The sequence below is a fragment of the Physcomitrium patens genome, chromosome 20 (assembly GCF_059467195.1).
Source record: "Physcomitrium patens ecotype Gransden chromosome 20, ASM5946719v1, whole genome shotgun sequence".
In the NCBI taxonomy this organism is placed as follows: domain Eukaryota; kingdom Viridiplantae; phylum Streptophyta; class Bryopsida; order Funariales; family Funariaceae; genus Physcomitrium; species Physcomitrium patens.
This window is the reverse complement of record NC_143429.1, coordinates 16652059-16674226: the sequence shown is the minus strand read 5'-3', so window position 1 is coordinate 16674226 and position 22168 is coordinate 16652059. Positions and strand designations below refer to the sequence as shown.

General features: G+C 38.2%; 1 protein-coding gene across 2 annotated transcripts; it reads right to left on the bottom strand.

Moving 5' to 3' along the window:
* Positions 1–1192: 1192 nt before the first annotated feature.
* LOC112272975 (uncharacterized) lies at positions 1193–4499 on the bottom strand. Of its 2 annotated transcripts, none has more exons than XM_024501228.2 (4): positions 4050–4499; positions 3179–3704; positions 2810–3064; positions 1193–2701 (listed from the first exon to the last, which is right to left on the bottom strand). In XM_024501228.2, the coding sequence occupies exons 1-4, from the start codon at positions 4211–4213 to the stop codon at positions 2243–2245; spliced, it is 1404 nt and encodes a 467-aa protein (XP_024356996.1). In that variant the 5' UTR covers positions 4214–4499; the 3' UTR covers positions 1193–2242. The 2 variants fall into 2 exon arrangements, with proteins under 2 accessions (XP_024356996.1, XP_024356997.1); XM_024501229.2 differs by lacking the exon at positions 4050–4499 and adding an exon at positions 3883–4023.
* Positions 4500–22168: the final 17669 nt, after the last annotated feature.

Here is a 22168-nt window from a genome sequence, read left to right as displayed (position 1 = left end):
TGTGTTCAAATTTATTTGAAATTATTTTCCTCTGATAAAAAAATTATGATTAAGAATGCCAACATTAAATGCATTATATATATATATATATATATATATAAATACATATATTTTAAAATATATATAAATATATATATATAAATACATATATTTTAAAATATATATATATATATATATATATATATATAAATACATATATTTAAAAAATATATATACACACATACATGTGTGTGTGTGTGTGTGTGCGCACTTTTGATCAAGAAAATATCAAAAATAAGCAGAAGAATGATTAGTAAATTTCAAAACTAAAATTTTCAAATCAATACATACAACGATATTTGTCAATAAATATTATTTTCTGATAGAACGTTACATTTAATTACAACTCCACGTGCAGGTTTTGCAAGCAAAATTCAAGGATGGTACTGAGAAAGAACAGTCCTTGTGTTGAGATTCCATAAGCAGTCATGCAATTTATTTATTTATTTACTTTTGTCGTTGTTCGCACTGTTTTCAACCAACAGGGATACATGACAAGCAGTGCCATCAAAACTCGTGCTGGTATCACAAACATTCCGTGTGGATTCAAAGGGGGAAAAGGAAGAAAAGCACAAAAAAAGTAGTTACCAATATGTGAGAATTCTAAACTGTTGGCATTGTCAAGCAAATGAAATAAGTCAACAAATGAAATAAGTCCACAAATGTCAGTCGGAAGGGAAGGTGAAAAGAACCCTCATTCAGAATTTGTATGCATTCTCCCCACCAGAATGAGCAGCTGGGTCACAAGCCCCAACAAAGGAATAAGGAACTGACTGATTGAATCTGCTTCGGCAACACTGGATCTGTGCTGAACAGAGAGCTTCGGTAAGCAACCATTGGAGTGGTCACTCCGCTCACATTGTAGAAAGTAAATGAGTGAAGATGTTCGGTGGTGGTGTGTCAGATATGCTAATCTAGTTTTACTGTCGTTGTGATTCGTGTTTTACCGTCCATCAGACTCGCATTTCGCAAGAGGGCTCAGAGAGTTGGAGGCGACGACATCACGGTCCACTGAAACAGACTGTTTGGAAGGAAAAGAGGGTTGACGGTAGATAGAGGATTGTAACGGCAGAGTGAAATAAACCTTTTTAATTTTTTAATTTTTTAATTTTTTTTTAACTATCCAGCAGTGCCATATCCGTGCACACAGGCGTGAGTGAAGCGCACGATATGTGCGAAAAGTTAGATTCACTGTACATCACATGCCACCACATTCGATGGTGGGATACAATCCGTATCTAGCTAGAATGTTGGTCTCGTCATCTGGATGCAGAAAACTTGGTAAGCTTCTACCTCTCTACAGGCTAATTCAGCTAAACCCTACAATACTCACTTAAATCAGTGAGTAGAAAAATGTTGCTACTTAAGGACTAGAAGTTTCACATGTTGCGAGATGAGACATGCCTCGGTCTGTGACAGACGGAAAACGTATTTACAAGCTTTGCGCAATGGAATTATACGCACTGTCGACTTGATACTTTGATCGAACAATATCCAGTCGCTGATGATTTCTACTTCGCTTCACACAGAGACTTGCTCGGCTATTCAGCTCGGCCGTTGGGCTGACCAGGAAAAAATACAAAAGAAAAAAATAGAAAAAAAGAAAGAAACAGAAAAGAGCAGGGTTCTTGTCGCAGCCTTCGATTCATCACAAAATCTGAGGCACCTGAGTTTTTTCTGGCGAGGTGAAGGATTGATCCGTCCGGAATTCAAGAGCATGATCCCGTATAAAATCGAGCTCCACGAGGTGTATTTTACAAGCCCACATTCGGCTAGCTCGAAAATAGATTGATCAGGATCGACAAAAATCTACTAGATGTAGAAAACCCAGCGCCAGTAACTGATGATGAATGGAATGTGTCGCAGATCTCTGGCATCACGACCCTGAGATTGGAAATCAAGTTTCACCTGGGGTTTGAGAAGGCTTGGAGACTCACCGAATTCCACCATCTTCCATACACAGCTACCACACCTCCAGCTGATGGTCCACGAAGTTGTCTATTCGCTGATCTTTGCCTCCCCGTAATGTGCGTCTTAGTGTGTGTATTTAGTCTGGTCATGAAATCATGTTACGACCTCCACATCCATTCACCTTGCATATCAACCGAAATCCGTTTGATTTTTGGTGTTTACATGTGTCGGTGCACAGATGTAACGAATTGAAGAGTTAGGTGGAACCTTCGTACAGGTATCACGTTCCAGCTCATGCAGAGGGAGTGAACCCTAGAGAGGAGAAGATGGAGACAAGGACGTGACGGAGACCAGGTTGATTGCCGCGACCGACAATGTGAAGCGCCCCCTCAGCCGCTAGAAACTGCTTCTCCTGGTACCGATAGATACCCAGAACCTCTTCCCGGCCGTTAACGTTAACAAAGCACTTATAGTAGACATTGTCTTTGTCCTTCGTCCCTTTGATGAACAGATTTTGCAAGTCGAGGTCTATCCTGCTGGAGCCCACAATCTGGATGCTCGTGCGGTAGGTTTGTGCCGTGGAAGGCTTCGGAGAGTGACTTTCCTTAAAGCTGGTTTGCTTGTTACATGAAAGCAGGCTGCCGGACACTGAAGCTACATTTGCCACCACCAGATCGTCATACGTGATCAGCACTGTGTCCTGTGCCTCCTCCCATCCCCAACTCCCCTTCTCGATCTTCACACGATCGGCCTGACATGTAATCCGGTGCGCGAGTTAGATCATGCTCACAGTGACAGCGATGCCTTGATATGAGTCGATAACAATGATCAGTGCATGGGATTGGATTCAAAAATCTACCTGCAACGTTTGTGAAAACCCACGGTCACTGCTCTCAATCTTGGCACTCATGGCGACATCCTTTGAAAACCATTTGCGAGGATATGAGAGCTCCACGTTGTACGCAGACTTCCCATCCACCTCTGTCAAGACAATTTGGACTCGCTTATTCTTGCGCAACCTCTCCGCAACGTTGTGAATGGGCACCTGGTAGGTGCTTACTCCGAAAGACGGCCGCTCTTCTGTGCAAGACAAGCACTTTCGATTGTCACCACCCTGTAGAAGATACAGAGGCAGTATTAGACACATCCAACTTAATATCATTCATTGAAGAACAGGTCATATGATATGCGTTAAGCCGAGATAAGGAGCATACGCAGGGCTTCCCACCTTCTTGTATTCCTCGCACAATCTGAGTGTTAAGCTGTAGAACTGGCATGCGAACTCGCTCATTTTCACTGCCGTCTTGTGAACGCCGTGATTAGAATTTGGCAACTGCTTAAAGCAAAGCTTTTCCATAAATGCGAAGGCCTTGCTGGAGTAGAGGATGATGTCCTCCAACACCTCCAGGTACCTCGTTAGATTAGAGAGTCCCAAAATGATCTGAAGAATTTCCTGTAAGCCAACAACCGTTGCCAGAAGCCCGTGGCTCTCTTCCTTGTAGAGGGAAGAGATACACTGAAACTGCTTACACTTGAGAATCACAGAATTCACTATCTTCGCAGCTGTGAAATCAATGGCTAAGGAGTAGTCCAGGGGTGTGGAAGGACGACGCCGGTGTAGACCCAGCGAGTAGTCCTCTTCTTCATCTTCAGGTTCCAGAACACTTTCCTGCAACAACTTCAAACTGTGAAGGGCCCTCATTTGCTCGGAGTACTCACGCGGTGCCTTCACGGCGGGCTTTGAACCTTCATAACTGCACATTCACAAACCAACCCAGCAGATGTCAGTCCAAGTTTGATATTCACCACACCCCCTTACGAGAGTCTATCAGAACTCAAGTGCAAGACAATCGCACTGCCGAGCGTAACTGCAGTTCAGATCCCTAGCATCTTCGAGATTCCACACGTAGTCTGTCGGAGGATGCTCCTTACACAAAGAAGAGTACCCGCGTTGCTCATCCTCGATACAGTCTTGTTACCTGATTCCAGGGAGACTCACATTCCTAGGGTGACCACAGCCCTACAACTGTCGAGACAACGACCATGGACCAACAGAGCGGCAGTAAAACGGATCCTGGTACAAAGATAAGTGTTTGAACCTGGAGATTTTTTCGTTTGCATGTACAGTGACCTTCACAGCGGACTGCTGTCGGGGCTTTCTCAGAAGGCTGGATGTACGAACACGACGGCGGAGGCGGATGCAATGTCTCCATAGCCTCCGGACGACTATCCTTGAGCTAAGAACTAGCTTCATTCGGTACATCGATGCTAACTGCTGCTAACTCCCTAAGTGCAGGCTTCTGCTTAAACTCGAACCAGTGTGCGTAATACCATGAGGTGAGCATGCGTGCTATGGTTTGGTGAGTGTACCATTGAAAGTGGGCAGTGCAGCGCCAGCGTGCTTGTGCATGAAGCGAAAATCTGGTGACAAGCCGCAGATGTCGGAAAGGAATTGTTCGAATTGCCCAGGCTGTCGACTCGTTACTTTCCCGAAAGATGTGAAAATGAGCCAAAAGACTTTGGCACCTGAGCCAAGACAATGTGGTTTCATTCAAACCTGTAACCTTTCTGGAATAACTCGTCCTAAAAGATTGTCACTTTTCCTCTTTGCACCTAAATGGCCATTAATTCTCTAAGCTGGGCAAGTCACTCTCGATGCGCTTGCGGATGCTGGTAGTTCGAATTCTGCCACTGTTGTGAAACAATTACTTTATGATTTCTCATTAATCTAGGACAACAAGAAAGTTAAATTGGAAATTTGGTCCAATCACCTAGACTATGGTAGAATGATGTGAAAAATCACTCTAGATATTGTAAACAATGGCAAATGGCGAAGCGAAGCTAGACACAACAAATACAAATAGTGCGATCTAGTTTCTCCATGAAGACATAATAGTACGCAACAGATTAGCAACAAACATACCTTAATCTTGAGCCCAGCAGTCTTTGAATGCCATGTACTTATCTTTCCAATCAATTATATATATATATATATATATATATCCATACATACATATCGATGGTGTCTGAAATGAATGAGCCGATCTGGCCACAGAATTCATATCATCAACATCAGTCAATGCCGCACAACACTTGGCCCCAGTCCCTGATTCCGAAAGAGGCGTGCTTGGCTGGGCGGGGGGGGGGGGGGGGGGGGGGGGGGGGGGGTTGTGCATCACAAGGAATCGACAGCAGTTCGCGCGTTCAAAGTGTGAGTACACGGTCAGAAATCGAGACAATCCGAACCTCTGGATAAAAACACGTTTCTCCAGAGACGTTTCTCATGCATCCGACCTTAGGATCTTCAGCTTTACCCAGTGATCCCTCTCAATATTAGCGTTACGACGAAATATGAGGCAGACTGGACAAATGATGGAATAGACTGAGGGATTAGCAGATTGGATATTGAAAACGTGAATATTCAAAGGGAGCATTGGAAATTACAACGTGGGAAATGCTCAGCCAATGAGAGAGGAACAAACCTGCGCTGCAAGGCTGGCGGGGACGAGGGGGGGAAAATTCCCCCTTGAGGGCCAGGCAGGAAGTTATTCTCTCCGCTCTTCCTGGGAGCATATTGTTTTTCATGAACACCCATTTTAGTTAAGCCCACCTTGAAGTAGCCGGTAGGTCTAGTGATCAGGCGGTCTCCAGCATGCCCTCCCTCCCTCCGAAGTATACCAAATCCTCCATCCCCCTAGCGACCTTCCTTCCTGTGTACTGTAGTGGATTGCAGGTGGATTGCTATCGCCATATGCTTTATAGCTGTTGTTGCTGCGCTTGCTCTCTGTGGCTCTTCTCCACACCCACCTTTCTCCCTCGTTTCCAACATCCTTCCCCTCACTATTCCTTTGGTTCTATGATTGAATGTGTGTGAACAAAAACAAGTGAAGGTGACGACATTTTACTGCACTACTCATGCTCCTCATCTGGGTGATGACAACTTGTGGATTCTCACACTAGACTTCACTCCTTGCAGGAGTATAGACAGAGGTCTGATTTTTTATCATCAGTGCCCATCCTACCGAATACACACCTTTCTGGCAGATGCTGGATTTTTATGGTGCAAAGGTTGTGTGTATTTATGCTACCTGAGAGCAGACGTGGAAGTGTGAGAGAAAGATCAAGAAATTGATCTTCTGAGGTAAGTCCTGTTAAAAGCTGGAATTGATGACCAGTGCAGATATAAATCCGTTGAGGGATGTGCAATCAGATGAGCAAACATTTCAAGGAGCACGAAGTATAGTACAGAATATTACAGGGTGTGGAAATAGAGTGGGAAGCTGTGTTCAGCGTGACATAGTTCTTGCCGACATCTTGCTTTATGGGTTCGGCATGTTGGTGGTTGAACAGGATGCAGAAGTCAAGCAAGAGGTTGGATCGGACGTATCCGGCTCGGAAAACCATGAGCAAATTTATTCCTGGCTAGCGGAAGTTAGACATACAATCATCTGGAATTGAAAAAGAGATTTATGAAAAAAGATCTACCTATCAATATGAAATATGTGATGTTTATCTTGCAACAAGAGGATTGGCTTGACATCAACTCGGAATTCCGCAGTGCCTTCCTCGGCAAAAGACGACGGTTCTTTACAACAAAATGCAACGGATAGCTGGCTTAACAGATGAACCAATCAGGGCTATGACCACAGTTGAGCATATTTCCGACAGTTTTATTTATCATCAAGTTATCGATTATGCCCCCATTGATGAAAGTGAGGAGAAGCGTATTCTCTTCAACCAGGACTTCCGAATTTCAAAGCAGAAGTTGGATGGCAATTGTAAGGACGCCTTCGTTGCGCGTATGCCACTTAATGATATCACGAACTCAATCTACAAAGAATCTGCAAAATCAAGGCAATACTCCAACAATTGAAGCTGTGTAATCTAGATCTAGTACAAGTGCTGTAACTTCAAATCCTTTGAAAGACGAACGTATTAGCAACATAATAATAAACTTCTTAGTCCAAATCAAGCTTTGGAAGCAGTGTTGCCTTGGAAGGTTGAAATTTCCAAGAAATTTCCAAGAGTACCTTGGTCAAGATTTTAGGGCTTGGCATGCAAAGGAGGATACATGAATTGCCTTTGTAAGAGTAGCTGTTACACAATCTCTTGGCATAGACTTTGAACTTTATTGTTGACATCTTCCATAGGCATTGGAATACTACCTCAATAATTGATGTTAGAAATATGTGAAATTTCTATCCTTAAAGTATTAACAAGCTCATAAAGATATACAATAATTGTAATTCTATTTTGACTTCCGCCAAAAGTAGCATTCATAATTTTTTCTTCTATAGAAAATTAAAAAAAAAATATGAAAATCAAATTAGAAAAGGATAATCTATAACCTCTAATATAATCTATAACCTCTAATATCAAAATAAAGTTTCTACAAAGAAGAGTAGTCTACTCTCTTTAAGAAAAACAATCAATGTTAAAAACTAAATATAAGTTTAAAAGTAGATAGTTTGTTATCTTTAAAATATAATAATAGAAATGGAATAATCTTCTTACTTCTATCACAAAATATAAATAATAAATTAGTATTCTTATTAAACTATCAAAGACATAAATTTTAAAGAATCCTAAATCTTAAATCATGATGGATCCTACATAGTCCACTAACCTAGCTCTAATTCTAGAATCTCCCATAACTTCTCAAACATGGTTCCAACAATCTATTCCTATGTGTCAACAATAAAATTATCTTATCTATAGTATGTTATATATATATAATGGTTTCAAATCTTGCCTCAATAATAGGATAGACAACCAAAGGAACAAAATGGGCAAAACAACTCATATGTAAATATAATGATGTCTTTTTAAGTAACTTACTCAGTAATGTGCCATCAAATCAAGGTACCCTCTTTCAAATATAATTAATGCCTAAAGCCAAATCAATAAATTAACCAATTTATTACCTAGCTCCAAATAAACTTGAAGAGCTGCAAAAGACATTGGAGGAACACTTAGAGAAGGACCTTATTTGAGAAAGCACATAGCCATGGGAAGTATATGTACTCTTTGCATCCAAAAAAGATAGTAGACTTTGGCTTTACATTGATTATTGAAGCCTTAATAAGCAAATTGTCAAAAATGCATATCTACTTTCATACGAGGATGATTTTTTTGACCAACTTGAAGGTGCAATCATCTTTAGCATATTGAACCTTTGAAGTGGCTATTGATAGATACCTATTGCAAAGAAAGATATGGAAAGGTTGGCAATCTGTATGCACTATGGAGATTTTGAATGGCTTGTTTTATCTTTTGGTCTTACCAATGCTTGAGCTTCTTTCATGGATTACATAAATAGATTATTTTGAGACCTTTTGGACAAATGTATAGCTATTTTCATCAATGATATCTTACTCTATAATAAAATCTCTAAAAAACATGAGCAATACCTATACGAAGTAATGCATCGAGTATGAGATAGTTGCTTCTATAATAAGCAATCAAAATATGAACTTTGGAAGTCAGAGGTCACTTTTCTGGAGCACATAGTATCTTCCAAGGATATATGCATGGAACATGATAATATGTAAGTAGTGGAAGATTGGCCAACTCTCAAGGATGCTTCTGAAATCTGCTCATTTATAGGAATTGTCAAATATTATTGTTGTTTTGTTTGGCAATTTGCATGCATGGCTGCCTCATTGATAAGTCTATTAAGAAAAGATGCCTTATTTGTATAGAAACTAGAATAGCAAAGTGCCTTCAATAAGTTGTAGCAAGCACTTATTACTGCTCCAATATTACAACCATATGATCTAAATCTTTTCTATATACTTGTCATTGATGCTTTTGACTTTGCTATTGAAGTAGTCCTTCAAGACTTTGATAGGAACCTTCAACCTATGGCGTATGAATCAAACAAGTTTAGAAGGATAAAGTACAATTACTTTACATATGATTAAGAGCAATTAATAATTATATATGCCATAAATATTTAGCAATACTATCTATTGGAAAAACTAGTGATTGTTTGAATTGATCATCAGCCTCTGCTATATGATTTGTATCTAAAAAATATGAAATTACAACATCATTGTTGAAAAGAATAGTTGCAGCTTTTTGATATTTAGCTTCAATACAAGCAAGGGTGAGAATATAATATACTAAATAACTTGTTGGAAAGACCACATTTGAAGCCCAAATTGGAAGATAAGGCAAAAGTTGCTACCATTAATAGCATCATTTTAAATCTAATCAAAGAAGTACAATAGAAAAAAGCTATGCATTGCGATGCTTATTTCAAGACAATTAGTCATCAATTGAAGGTGAGTAATGTATAATATTAAGATTATTTTCTTAAAAAAAACTTGCTCTATTTCAAGAAGTAAATTTATGTACATAGTAATATTATACTTCAAATGCACATACTTCAAGAAAGACATTGCATTCCAATATCTAGACATCTAAGGCGTGAAAAGACTCTAGAATGAATCTCAAGGACATGATTTTGAGTAGGTTTGGATTATAATGTTCAAGCTTTTGTATACTCTTGCGAATCATACCAATATAACAAATCATGCAATGCAACAATTCCTAGGCTGTTGCAGCCAATTTCACTACCTACAACACATTGGATGTAGGTGACCATAGATCTCATTATGTATTTGTTGCAGACTCCTCAAAATCACATCACGATTGCTATCTTTGTGGACCAATTCTTGAAGCAATTTTACTTGGTTGTAATATGCTTTGACATTGATGTCTCAACACTTGCACGGATCAACTTTGACATTATCTTTTGTCACCATGGATTATCTTGTATCATTATTTTAGATTAAGATTTGTGCTATGTAGGGAGTTTTAGGTTGGCCTTATTCAAGCTATTAGGCACATGACTTATCATATCCATGACTTTTTATCCTCAAACGGATGGACAAATAAAGCATGTTTATTGAACCTTAGAAGATATGCTATGGATATTTGTGGCGGTTCACCATAATGATTAGGATGAATATTTAATGCCTTGGAAGTTTGCTTACAATGATAATATTTAAGCAAGTACCAGTCATTTACCATTCTTCTTTAATACATGTCAATATCTTATTATACAAGTAACTATCTATTGTCCTATCAAAATCAATAACTCGACAATAGAAGAGTTTATACAATCGCTTACAATGGCCTTATAGAAGGCATACCATTGTCTCTTCATTCCACAGAATTGACAAAAGCAGTATGTGGATAATTACTAGCAACATAAGACCTTTTGAGAGGGTAACTAGGTATTACTTCTCAATACCAACTTTCCACTTGCTACATCAATCCAAGTCTATAAGTTGACACCTCAATAGCTTGAACCTTTTCACATTTTTGTAATGATTTTTGATATTGCATATTGCCTTAAGCTTCTACCACATATTCAGAGGTATTTGGTCCTTCATGTTTTGTAGCTCAAGGAATATCATATTGAACCAAGGTACTTCTTGGACTAACCCCAACCAATACTACTGCCAATTGTAATTGATGACCAATAAAAATATGAGGTAGATAGTATTTTAGAGCATTACTATATTTGTTGAAGTAATCGATGTCTACAACTTCAATACAAGGTCCTGTAGGAAGGTTATTCTATCTACAATATAATGTAGGAACCTATACAGAACTTCATCTATTGTCAAGAAATAATCTAGAGGTACCATCAAGAGTGAAATAAGGACGTTTCTAATTAGTAGAGGTAGATTAATTATAATGAGGGTATGGATAAGATAATTATATTATTGAGAAGTAGAGATAAGTGAATAGAACCATTATTGGGAAGTTTCTAGAAATTTTTAGAATTAAGGTTAGATTTTAGAAATTTTTAGAATTAAGGTTAAAAGATTTGAAGATGATTAAACAAAATATAAATAAGACTAATTGAGGCTATTTGGAATATTTGATCATGTATAGCTTTGGTTCTTTTTTCTTACTAAAGTTTGGTTTGTATTTTTTGTTCAATTCTACTCTATTTTCTTTTATTTTGCTTTGTCTTTCATATACTATTTTGTTTAATTTTATTCAATTTTGTTCTCATATATTTTATCCTACTTTGTAATGGAAATTATCTTGTTATTGATTGGAAGAATTTTAGATCTTAGAGAGAGCTCAATCCTGTTTCAACACTTTTCTATAGGTGATTTATAGGTTAAAAACTTGGCCAACAAAATAGCCACATATTGCATGTATTAGTAGCTTGTCGTACAAGTTAATGATGTGTCATACATATAAAAAACTTACTGTGATTACTCGTTTTACTTATTCTGGAAGAAACCTCCCAAAATAAATCCGTATAGGAGAATTCGAACACGGAGAATGAGTAATTGCTTAAGTGTTCATCTTAGGGTCACACAATCAATTACTTCCTGAATGTATCATCTCTATTTCTAATATCTGAACACACAAGGAAACTATAATCTCCTCCTTCACCTTATCGGTCTCTTCCTTACAACAATTCAATCATACCAATAACTACTATTTTCACCAATATATTCACCCTCATAATTTCTAATTATAATACTGCACCCTCACAGCTTTCAGCACACAATTACCCTCGTTCCAATCACTAGAATTCTTCACACAGAACTGCCATTCACATTACAGTGTTTCACACAAACATAGACTCATTCTCTCTGCTGAACTACAATCAGATTTCAGTATTCAATCTTTTTTCTTCTCAAATAATACCAATCACATTTCCATTCTATAATTCAAATCACAATATTTAGAAACTCTCATTCCTCTTATTCAAAGAAAATAACAAACAAAAGAAAAGAGGTAGCACCAAGCTTACCCCGGCTCACACTATCACAGTGATAGCACCTTAATTAACTTCTACAACTCCTACAGACTTTCCTTTGATTCTCCAGATTCTAATCGTAATTCTATAATTACGTACTTTTAATAACTCAATCACTCATCCGTCCTCCTGAATTTCCTATTATATAAACTATTAATATATTTTATCAATAGCTTTCAAAAATGAATTAATATCTATTCTTCATAGCTCCACTCCTATCTGTGCAGCATCCTCACAAACACTTAATTGATACCTATTTAAAAATTATCTAACAAAATTCTACAAAAATTGCAATCCCTTTGGCCTATCTAATTAATCAATTGCCACAGTATCTGTTATTGGTTCCACGGATTCCGGTTCCAATTGCAAATCTTCATCTTCTTCCTCTAGTCCATCGACTCCTCCTCAACTGATTTGATAGATCTTTGTTATACTCACCTAGTACACGGACTTGAGCTTTCAGTTTCAAGATCTGGACATCCCAAAATTTCAATTGTTGCTGCTGTTGACTCATCCATTCTAAAACATCTTCAATCGACACTTGTGATTGGTTCCTCACTGTTAATTCTTAACTGAAACTACTACTCTAAAAAATACAAGAAATACAAGAAAATGGCACTCTAGCCAACTCAAAACAACACCACAGAATGACTTTAACTAGTGCTCCACTCCTATTCTTTTACTATCTGGTAATAATGACAACAGGTTACCCATACTATCCGTGAAAGGTAATAGAAAGTAATCTTTCTTGGTGGCCATATTAAGTTTTCGAAAATCCTGATAATTTCCATTCTTTTTTGGTACCATCACAATTGGCGACATCCATGCACTATGCAGAATAGGATAAATAAAATCCATGTCGAGAAGTTTATCCAATTCCTCTTTCACTAAAAGGGAATATTTTGAGTTAAGCCGGTGTTGTCTTTGACAAACTGGCATAATACCCTCCTCCAGAATAATCTAGTGCTCACACACGTCAACAAGAATCTCTTTCAAATCCGCATATGACCACGCAAAGGTAGATTTGTGACGGACAAAAAACTGTTTTCAAGCATCCAATTCTGTACTGATAATACCGACATATATTTTAATTAGCTTGTGGCGTTTCGTTGGTGCCTAAGTTAATGGATTGACACACAGGATCTTCAACAACCTCTGATTTAATTGTCTTCTTTTGATCTGAATATCTTGTATTATCTGACATATGAGAACCACCCAAATCTGGTTCCAATGTGCTGACTCTATTGACTGCGAAATTGTTCATCCATTCGGTAATAGCATGATCCAAGTTAGTCGCATCCTCCTAATGCAGTAAATATTTGCCAGGACTTCCACATTGGTAGACTCTTGCCTTTGCTGTTGAAGTATTTTGTCCTACCTCAAATTATGGTGAACCTATAGCATCGTCATCTACTTCAATTGATTGAATCTCGTTGTCTGATGTAAATTTTGATTTTGGCAATTGAGATTCTCCATGATATTGTATCGGGTACATCTGTAAACAATCTGGTCCCGGCCTTTTTCAATTGTCAATGTGCCTCGGCCCCAATCGTTCTTAGCTTTGGCTTGATAAAGCCAAGTTTTGCCTAATAAAATGAGATATGATAATATAGAACTCTATAATCGAAATATAATATAATCGATTTTGTATGTCAATCCCATGATTATAGTGGCAATATTGCGTAAGATTCCCATTGGCTTTAAAAGACTATGATCTACCATCTGCAAGACCAATGTCGTAGGTAGCAATTGCTTTAGATCCAAGTCTTCCATTGTATCCGCATTCATTAAATTCACACTGGAGCCACCATCGACTTGTACCTTTGGAATTAAAATGCCATCAATTGATACATCGATTGTTAGTGCTCCCAGATCTGGGTTTAAGCTAACTTCATGAATTTCTTTAGTGCGAGATCTTTGTTGTATTAGCGCTGAATTCAATGTAGATCGACATTCCGGTGCTACAACCAAAAGTTGCTTCATTATAATTGAAGGCTGAATAACATCCAAATCCTTCAGAATGTTGTAGGGTTCTATATTGAGAGTAATTTCCAATGCTCTTTTGTGTTTCATTGGTTTCGATTTTACTCCATGAGATAAGATATCCTTTTGCCTTGGACTCGGAATTGGAACAGTAACCGGGGCTTCCTTGGAATTCTCGCCCTTGGGAGGGTCTTTCAACGTGTAGGACATTTCTCGGAATTGCATAGAGATCGAAACTGCTTGGAACGAAACTGAAGCCTTCGTAATTGGGACCTCATTGGATTCTGCCACCGATTCAGGTCTCATACTACGTACTGAGTCCGTAACAGGACCTGGATTGGATGGTCCCCTAATTGGGTTAAATTGGTCTTTCGCATCGGGATTACCTAAATGTTGAATTGGTCCTTTTCCCTTTTGCTGACTTTGGATAAGAACAGCTTAGACACATTTCACCCGATTTATTAGAGAATCTTAAGGACCTTGATTTATTTCCTCAAATTTTCCTTGGCCTTGGATTTACTTATCCCGATTATTGATATTGAATGGAGCATTACATTGCTAATACGTATACCCCGACTGCTTGCAATTCCCACAAACTGATGCATAATCATTACTAGCTCTGGGATTGAGACATTCATTGGCATAATGACCAATCTGTCTGCAACAAAAACAACGAAGTGGTCTTCTTGCACCCCCATCAGGCATATTGAGTGCCTCCACAGGTATATACCTACTAGGCTTGTTCTATGTAGCATTAGAGAATGATCCTGGTTGTCTTGTTGGTACTGAGGGAACTTGTTTTGATGACGTCGATGGAGTATATTGCTGATACCTCTATTGCTCCTTACCGTAGTTCTGAGAGTTTGATGCAGACCCTTGATTAAAATTAGAACTTTGAAAGTTATTGAATGCTCGATTTTATCAATTAAATCGATTTTCATTCCATCCAAACGTATTTTCTATTTGCACTTGATTGACATCTCATTGGGTTGGTGGGATCATGGTCTCATTACTAAATTATTGTTGTTATCTTTGTCAATTCCAACAATTTGCTATTAGGTGCTTTCCTCCGCAAAATGTACATTGATCCATTATTTGTGAGGATGAAGGGCATTCTGTTACAGAATGACCGTGGCCCTTATAATTACTGTACCATACATTGGTCCTAGTATTGGTAGGCTTTTGCCTCTTCTCCTTATCTTTCGTAATATTGATGGCCATTTTCTCCATTTTCTTCGTCAAATTCAATAACAAGGTTTCATTGGAATCTTTTAAGGCTGGCATTATTATTATCTCTATCGTAGTTAATGCTTGTTGTTGATAAGAAAAATATGGAGCATACGCTGTTGTCACGTTCGGTGGTATAGCTTACAATGGGGTGACATTAATTGGCCCCTGAATATTGGTATTGGAATTGGCCCCTATTTCTAACATTCGTGGATAACTATCCATTGATTCGTTCCAAGTCGGATTTTGATATCTACCTTGAACTGGAATCATCGTGGCTCCCATAATTAAAAACTGATCATAATGGCATTCCTCCCAAATCTTGGTTCTATTAAGAGATGCAGCCATCGTAACGACTTGAGCTTCCTTTACAAACATTTTTAGCTCTGGTGGGTGCAAACCATTGATTAATATGGATAAGATAAATACCTCCGGCATTTGATGATTCAGCCACTTATTGAGTATATCAGCTACTCGGCCATAGTATGATTCCATCGCCTCCCCTAGGATCATTTTGATGTTCATTAACCTCTCTCGAAGGCGGTCTTCAAAACCAATTCGCCAAAAATGAGATAAAAATGCATTCTTCAATGCTTCTCAATTCGGAAATTGATCCATTGGTTGGCGGTTGTACCATTCAAATGTCGTGTTTTTAAGGTCGCTGACAGCCATTGCAACTAAATATCTTCAGTTTTGCCATTATTAGCTATACATGCTGTAAGAAACTGAGACAAATGTTGATTGAGATCCACACCCAAAAATCCCCGAAAAGTAGGTAGTGGCGCAACACTAGTCGTACGATTGCCTACTATCCCCATTTGTACAACAATCGAAACGGTTGGTCCTCCTGACGCCATTGAATTTCTTGTTCCGCTAAACTCCATTTTAAAATAATCTCTACTTTTTCTTATTCTAATTTTCGAGCTCTCAGTGCTCCTCGATTTATTGTTATTTTCTGTAATTAGTTTTATTGGTTGAATTGTAGGTGAAAATATCGGATTATAAAATACAATATAGTTATCTTTATTGGCGACCAATTTGTGCCAATCTAAAGAGCCACTATTGCTCGTTTCAGTGGTACCCCCTTCTGGAAAAATATCCAATGGAGTACCAAATTCTTCTACGCCTCCTTCTCTTTCAGTTAACGGCCTCAAGATTTCCACTAGAATCTTAACAAAATCTCTCGCGAGTATTCTTGGTAGTTTTTCTAACGGTACATACGACTGCAGAATTAACAGTCTGTCCAGTTCTTGATATGTTCGGATGCGTCGACAAGCTTGCAACCATGATTTAATCCAATTCTGTCGATGCTTCCTTTTAAGATTACGTTCTTGCTCCTCTCTAAGCAAGTTCCTTCCTTACGCTCTTCCTTGTCTTTCTTTCAACTAATTTATTTTCTTCGATGCAATGCTCTCATTCTTATTGACCATAATCTTACTTTAAATACTACTAAAATCATCTTCTATTGCCAATTTTTTCACACGTTTGGTAATTAATTCCTAACACTCAAAGCTATTATCACTTTTTAGCAATGGCGCCAAAATGTGATTGCTCGTTTTACTTAATCTGGAAGAAACATCCCAGAATAAACTCATATAGGACAATTCAAACATGGGGAATCACTAGTTGCTTAAGCGTTCATATTAGGGTCACACAATCAATTACTTCCTGAATGTATCATCTCTATTTCCAATATTTGAACACACAAGGAAACTATAATCTCCTCCTTCACCTTATCGGTCTCTTCCTTATAACAATTCACTCATACCAATAACTACTATTTCCACCAATATATTCACCCTCATAATCTCCAACTATAATACTGTGCCCTCACAACTTTCAGCACACAATTACCCTAGTTCCAATTACTAGAATTCTTCACACAGAACTGCCATTCACATTACAGTGTTTCACATAAACACAGACTCATTTTCTCTGCTGAACTACAATCAGATTTCAGTATTCAATCTTTTTTCTTCTCAAATAATACCAATCACATTTCCATTCCATAATTCACTTCACAATATTCAGAAACTCTCAATTTTCTTATTGTTAGGGACATAATCTTTAGAACCTTCTAGAGACAAGTTTCTAGAACCTTCTAGAAGCAAGTCTCTGGAACCTTCTAGAAGCTTCTTAGTTGGTAGAAGATATTAGGGACATAGTCCTTAGAACTTTTTAGAGATAAGTTTCTAGAACCTTCTAGAAGCAAGTCTTTGGAACCTTCTAGAAGCTTCCTAGTTGGTAGAAGTTGCTTGAGAAGCTTCTTAAATAGGAGTATATATTGGAATCGAGGCTGAAGAGTTCTTCAGTCTCGACAACACATCTCTTGGAGCTCTAGCTCACCTCTCTGGTGTTATTCTCATCTGATTAATGTAATTCTTGCCAGTTCTTTTTGAACTTCTTATTAGATCTCGAGTTTGTATTCCTGTATCTGTGACAGTTTGTCGAGACTTCACTCACCTCAAATATGAGAGCTAGTTTTTTCTTTGTTAGAGTGTGGATTACCCCTCTGCTTGGAAGTATACTAGCATTTTAGAGGTTGCGGATTACCATCCTCTAAAGTGATACTTCTTTTGTTACAATATTAGAGTCTTATTCTTCTTGGAGAGAGTGGATTACCCCTTTTCTTGAAGCTCTTAAGGCATTTTAGAGGTTGCGGAGTACCCTCCTCTAAACCAATATTGTCTTCTTGTAGAGTCATTTCTGTCCTTTTCCTAAAATGGCCGGGGGCCAAGACATTAGTATGATAGAAAGTTCCGAGTCCAAGTTGGATGCTATCATGAATGCCCTCGCTACGTTATCGCAAAGAATTACAGAGATTGAAGGAGTCGTGGCAAAGCTTCATAATGATGGAGCATCTAGGATGGCACAATCTAGGTTGCACCAGCCTCAAACTTCTACACTTGGAGAAGCAACTTTGCCTCAAGTTCGATAAGTACTGCTGGTTCTACAACATAAGGAGCCCCGAGTTAACCTTCTGTCACGGCCATAATCATGTAAGCTAATAATTACATATAGAAATAGATAGAAGTAAGTAAAAGTAGATAAAAGTAAGTTAATTGTATAATATTTAATATAGAAGCTTCCTAGAAACTTCCTAGATGCTGCTTTGACTTCATAGGTGTCTTTAATTGACTTTTTGGATTAGAAACGTGGTCAACAAGTTGGCCATGTGCCACACATGTTGTTAGCTTGAAGATCAAGCTAACTATGTGGCCCACACGTAGAAAAACTTGCCTTGTAAGTCAAGGCATGTGTCCTACAAAGTCAACACATATTGGAGGTCCTATAGAATGTCGCCACGTAGCCCCTAGTTAGATAGTATATATAGAGACAAGAGTGAAGGCTTCTTCACTCTTGTCAACTCCTTTCTTGCTTCTAGTCCAGGTTCAAGAGTCTTTAGTTTCTTGTCTTGTGGCAATAGCCATTCCAGTTTCCTTTTAATATACCTACTTGTTTATATTTTGACTTATTATATCGAGATAGCCTTTTGGTGTATATTTTTCCTCATCGAGTCTTTGTCCTTGACAGATTGACAAGAGTACACTTACAATATCAGAGCTTTGTTTTTTCTTGAGTAAGAGTGGATTACCCCTTTCTCTTCACAAGACATAAGCGTATTAGAAGTTTGCGGATTACCCACTTCTAAACTGATATTGTTCTTAGTATCTTCTTTGTTATCAAGTCTTTCTTTTCTTTTGTCTTGAGCAATATCAAACAAATTTTTCTTCTTAGTGTCATTATGGCAGAGCTTGTTGAAATGAAGAGTGCAATGGCACAAATGCAAGAGCAAATGAGGGAGTTAATGCTTGCGATGCATCAACTCAATTCACCAACACAGGAAAGAACAAGAATAGCAGAAAGTGGAGATATAGAGATGATCGGAGCTGCTTCAACATCTACAACAAATCACGTTCCTTCTCCAATTGTACAACATCCTATAAGCACTAGAGAACCAAGAATTGCCTTACCTGAGAAATTTGATGGTACGAGATCAAAGTTTCGAGGGTTCATCAATCAAGTACAATTGGCAATTGAACTTCAACCGCAAAGCTATCCAACTCCAGGATCACAAGTCAAGTTTATTGGCACTCTACTTTTTGGTTCTGCATTATCGTGGTTTTCGTCTTTTCTTGAACAACGAAATCCAATATTGGACAATTTGGAAGCTTTTTTGGCGGAGTTTCGATCTATGTATGGTGAACATGATGCAACTTGTGTTGCAACAAATAAGATCCGAATTCTGCGACAAGGAAATCGCTCAGTAACAGTATATGCTTCACAATTTCGACAACTTACAATTGACATCAAGTGGGATGATGCTGCACTCATCAGTCAATTTCTTTATGGATTGCAATACGAAGTAAAGAAATTGATGCTCAACTTACCTGATCCTCAAACTTTGAGTCAAGCAATCGATTTTGCGGTAAAATGTGATAATCGACTTTTTGAATTTCGATCTGAGAATCATTCACGGGAACCTCAACGTTATTACTCAATGGCAACATCAACATCTTTGCCAAACGTACATTCGGAAGTAGAAGACATGCAAATTGACGCGGTACGTTTTAAACCTCTAACTGAGCAAGAAAAGATTCGTCGTCGTCAAGAAGGATTATGTTTATATTGCGGAGAACCTAAGCACACTGCTCAACATTGTCCAAAGAAACGACGCAACTATAAAATGAGGGGTACGACGGTCAAAAAAGACAACATGTCGGAAAACGGATCCGTCCAGCTACAATAGGGACCGTGTAGCTGGAACCTTGTACAATTCCTAATGAAGGTCCTATCCTCTCCTCAGAACCCTCTCCTTGTTTTATAATAGACTTATATTTAGGACCTAAGAATTACAAAGCCTCTGCTTTATTAGATTCGGGAGCCTCAGCATGTTTTTTAGATGAACAATTTGTTAAAAGTCGTAAAATACCCTATGTACAGAAACCTAAACCAGTACATGTAGAAGTCATAGATGGTCGTCCCTTGTCTTCTGGAGATGTCACTCATGAAACTCATCCTATAAAAGTAACAATAGACGGTCATGTTAGCTACATAGCTTTTAACATAATTAAATCCCCGTCCAATCCAGTTATTTTAGGTTTATCCTGGCTAGAAAAATATAACCCTCGAATAGATTGGAATTTGCGTAAACTTGACTTTTCCAAAAGCGTTATTAATAGTTCTACGAACCAAGTAAAAAATTATAAGTCTAGTACAGTAAAACCCGTACTGATAGGTGCAAAAGCATTTATACACGCAGCAAAAGAAGGATCAACTTTTGCTATTTATGCTGCACCTATTTCTGAAAACGTAAAGACTTCAAGTGGCATTCCAAGTCAATATCAGGAGTATCAAGACGTTTTTGAGAAAAAGAATGCAGATATTCTTCCTGAGCATCGTCCATATGATTGTTCAATCGACCTCAAGGAAGGAACTCAGCCACCATTTGGACCAATTTACAGTTTATCGCAAGATGAGATGGCTGAACTCAAGACATATATTGACGAGAATTTAGCGAAGAATTTCATACGCCATTCAAAATCTCCAGCAGGAGCTCCAATTCTATTCGTAAAGAAAAAAGATGGATCTTTACGAATGTGTGTTGATTATTGAGGACTCAACAAGATCACAATCAAGAACAGGTATCTATTACCTTTGATATCAGGACTCCTTGACCAGTTGAATCAAGCTAAGATCTATACAAAAATAGATCTAAGAGGAGCATATAATCTAGTACGGATCAAAGAAGGAGATGAATGGAAGACTGCGTTTCGAACCAGGTATGGACATTTCGAATGTAATGTCATGCCCTTTGGACTCACGAATGCACCAGCTGCTTTTTAACATCTCATGAATGATGTATTTCGTGAATTCTTAGACAATTTTGTCGTCTGCTATCTAGACGATATCCTGATCTATTCCAAGAACGTCGAAGAACATGAAATACATGTTCGTCAAGTATTACAAAAACTTAGAGATGCAAGATTGTACGCCAAGATGGAAAAGTGTGTATTTCACACTACTCAAGTTGACTTTTTAGGATACATCATTTCAAATGATGGTCTCATGATGGATTCTAAGAAAGTCCAAACAATCGTGGATTGGAAGATTCCAAGGACAGTAAGAGATGTTCAATGTTTCTTGGGATTTGCCAATTACTATCGGATCTTCATCAAAGATTTCTCACGAGTTGCAGCTCCACTTACACGCTTGACTAGTAAAGATAAATTTCAATGGAATCAAGAAGCGGAAGCAGCATTTGAAGCCTTGAAGACATCGTTTGTCTCTGCACCAGTCTTATATCGTGTTGACTTTTCCAAGGCATTTTTTATGGAAACAGATGCATCAGATTTTGCCTTGGGTGCAGTTTTATCACAAATGGGAACAGATGACAAACTCCATCCGATAGCTTTTCATTCAAGAAAATTCTCAGCAGCCGAGATCAATTATGAGATCCACGATAAAGAACTTCTTGCGATCGTGGATTCCTTTCAAGAATGGCGTCATTATCTAGAAGGCGCTTCTAGTCCAGTCACTGTGTATACAGATCACAAGAACCTCGAGTATTTCATGTCAGCACGCGTGTTGAATCGTCGTCAAGCTCGTTGGAGTATGTCTTTGTCAAGATTCGAGTTCATTATCACTTATCGGCCAGGAAAACAACAAGGTTTATCCGATGCCCTATCTAGACGTTCTTATTTTGCACCAAAAGAAGGAGATGCAGCTTTTGAGCAACAAAGAACGGTCCTCTTGAAACCGGAGCAATTTCATCTCCGAGCAATGAAATCAACATTGACTGTTGATTCAACTTTTCTCAAGCAAATCCAGTCCAGTATGTCCTCAGACCCTCTTGTTTATGATATTGAGAATAATTCTTCCAAGTCTCATGATCCTTGTAATTTTGAGTTCAAGAATAATCTATTATATTTTGAAGGACGCCTATATGTTCCAGAAGGAGAAGCACGTTTACGTGTTCTTCAAGCACGTCATGACTTTCCAGCAGCAGGGCACTTTGGATATAATAAGACTTTGGAACTCATATCAAGAGATTTTTGGTGGCCACAAATGTGAAAGTCAGTCAAAGACTTTGTACAATCATGTGATATTTGTTCAAGATCAAAAATTCCTCGACATCGACCTTACGAACTTCTTCAGCCATTACCTATACCAGAACAACCATGGTCTTCTATTTCTATGGATTTCATCACA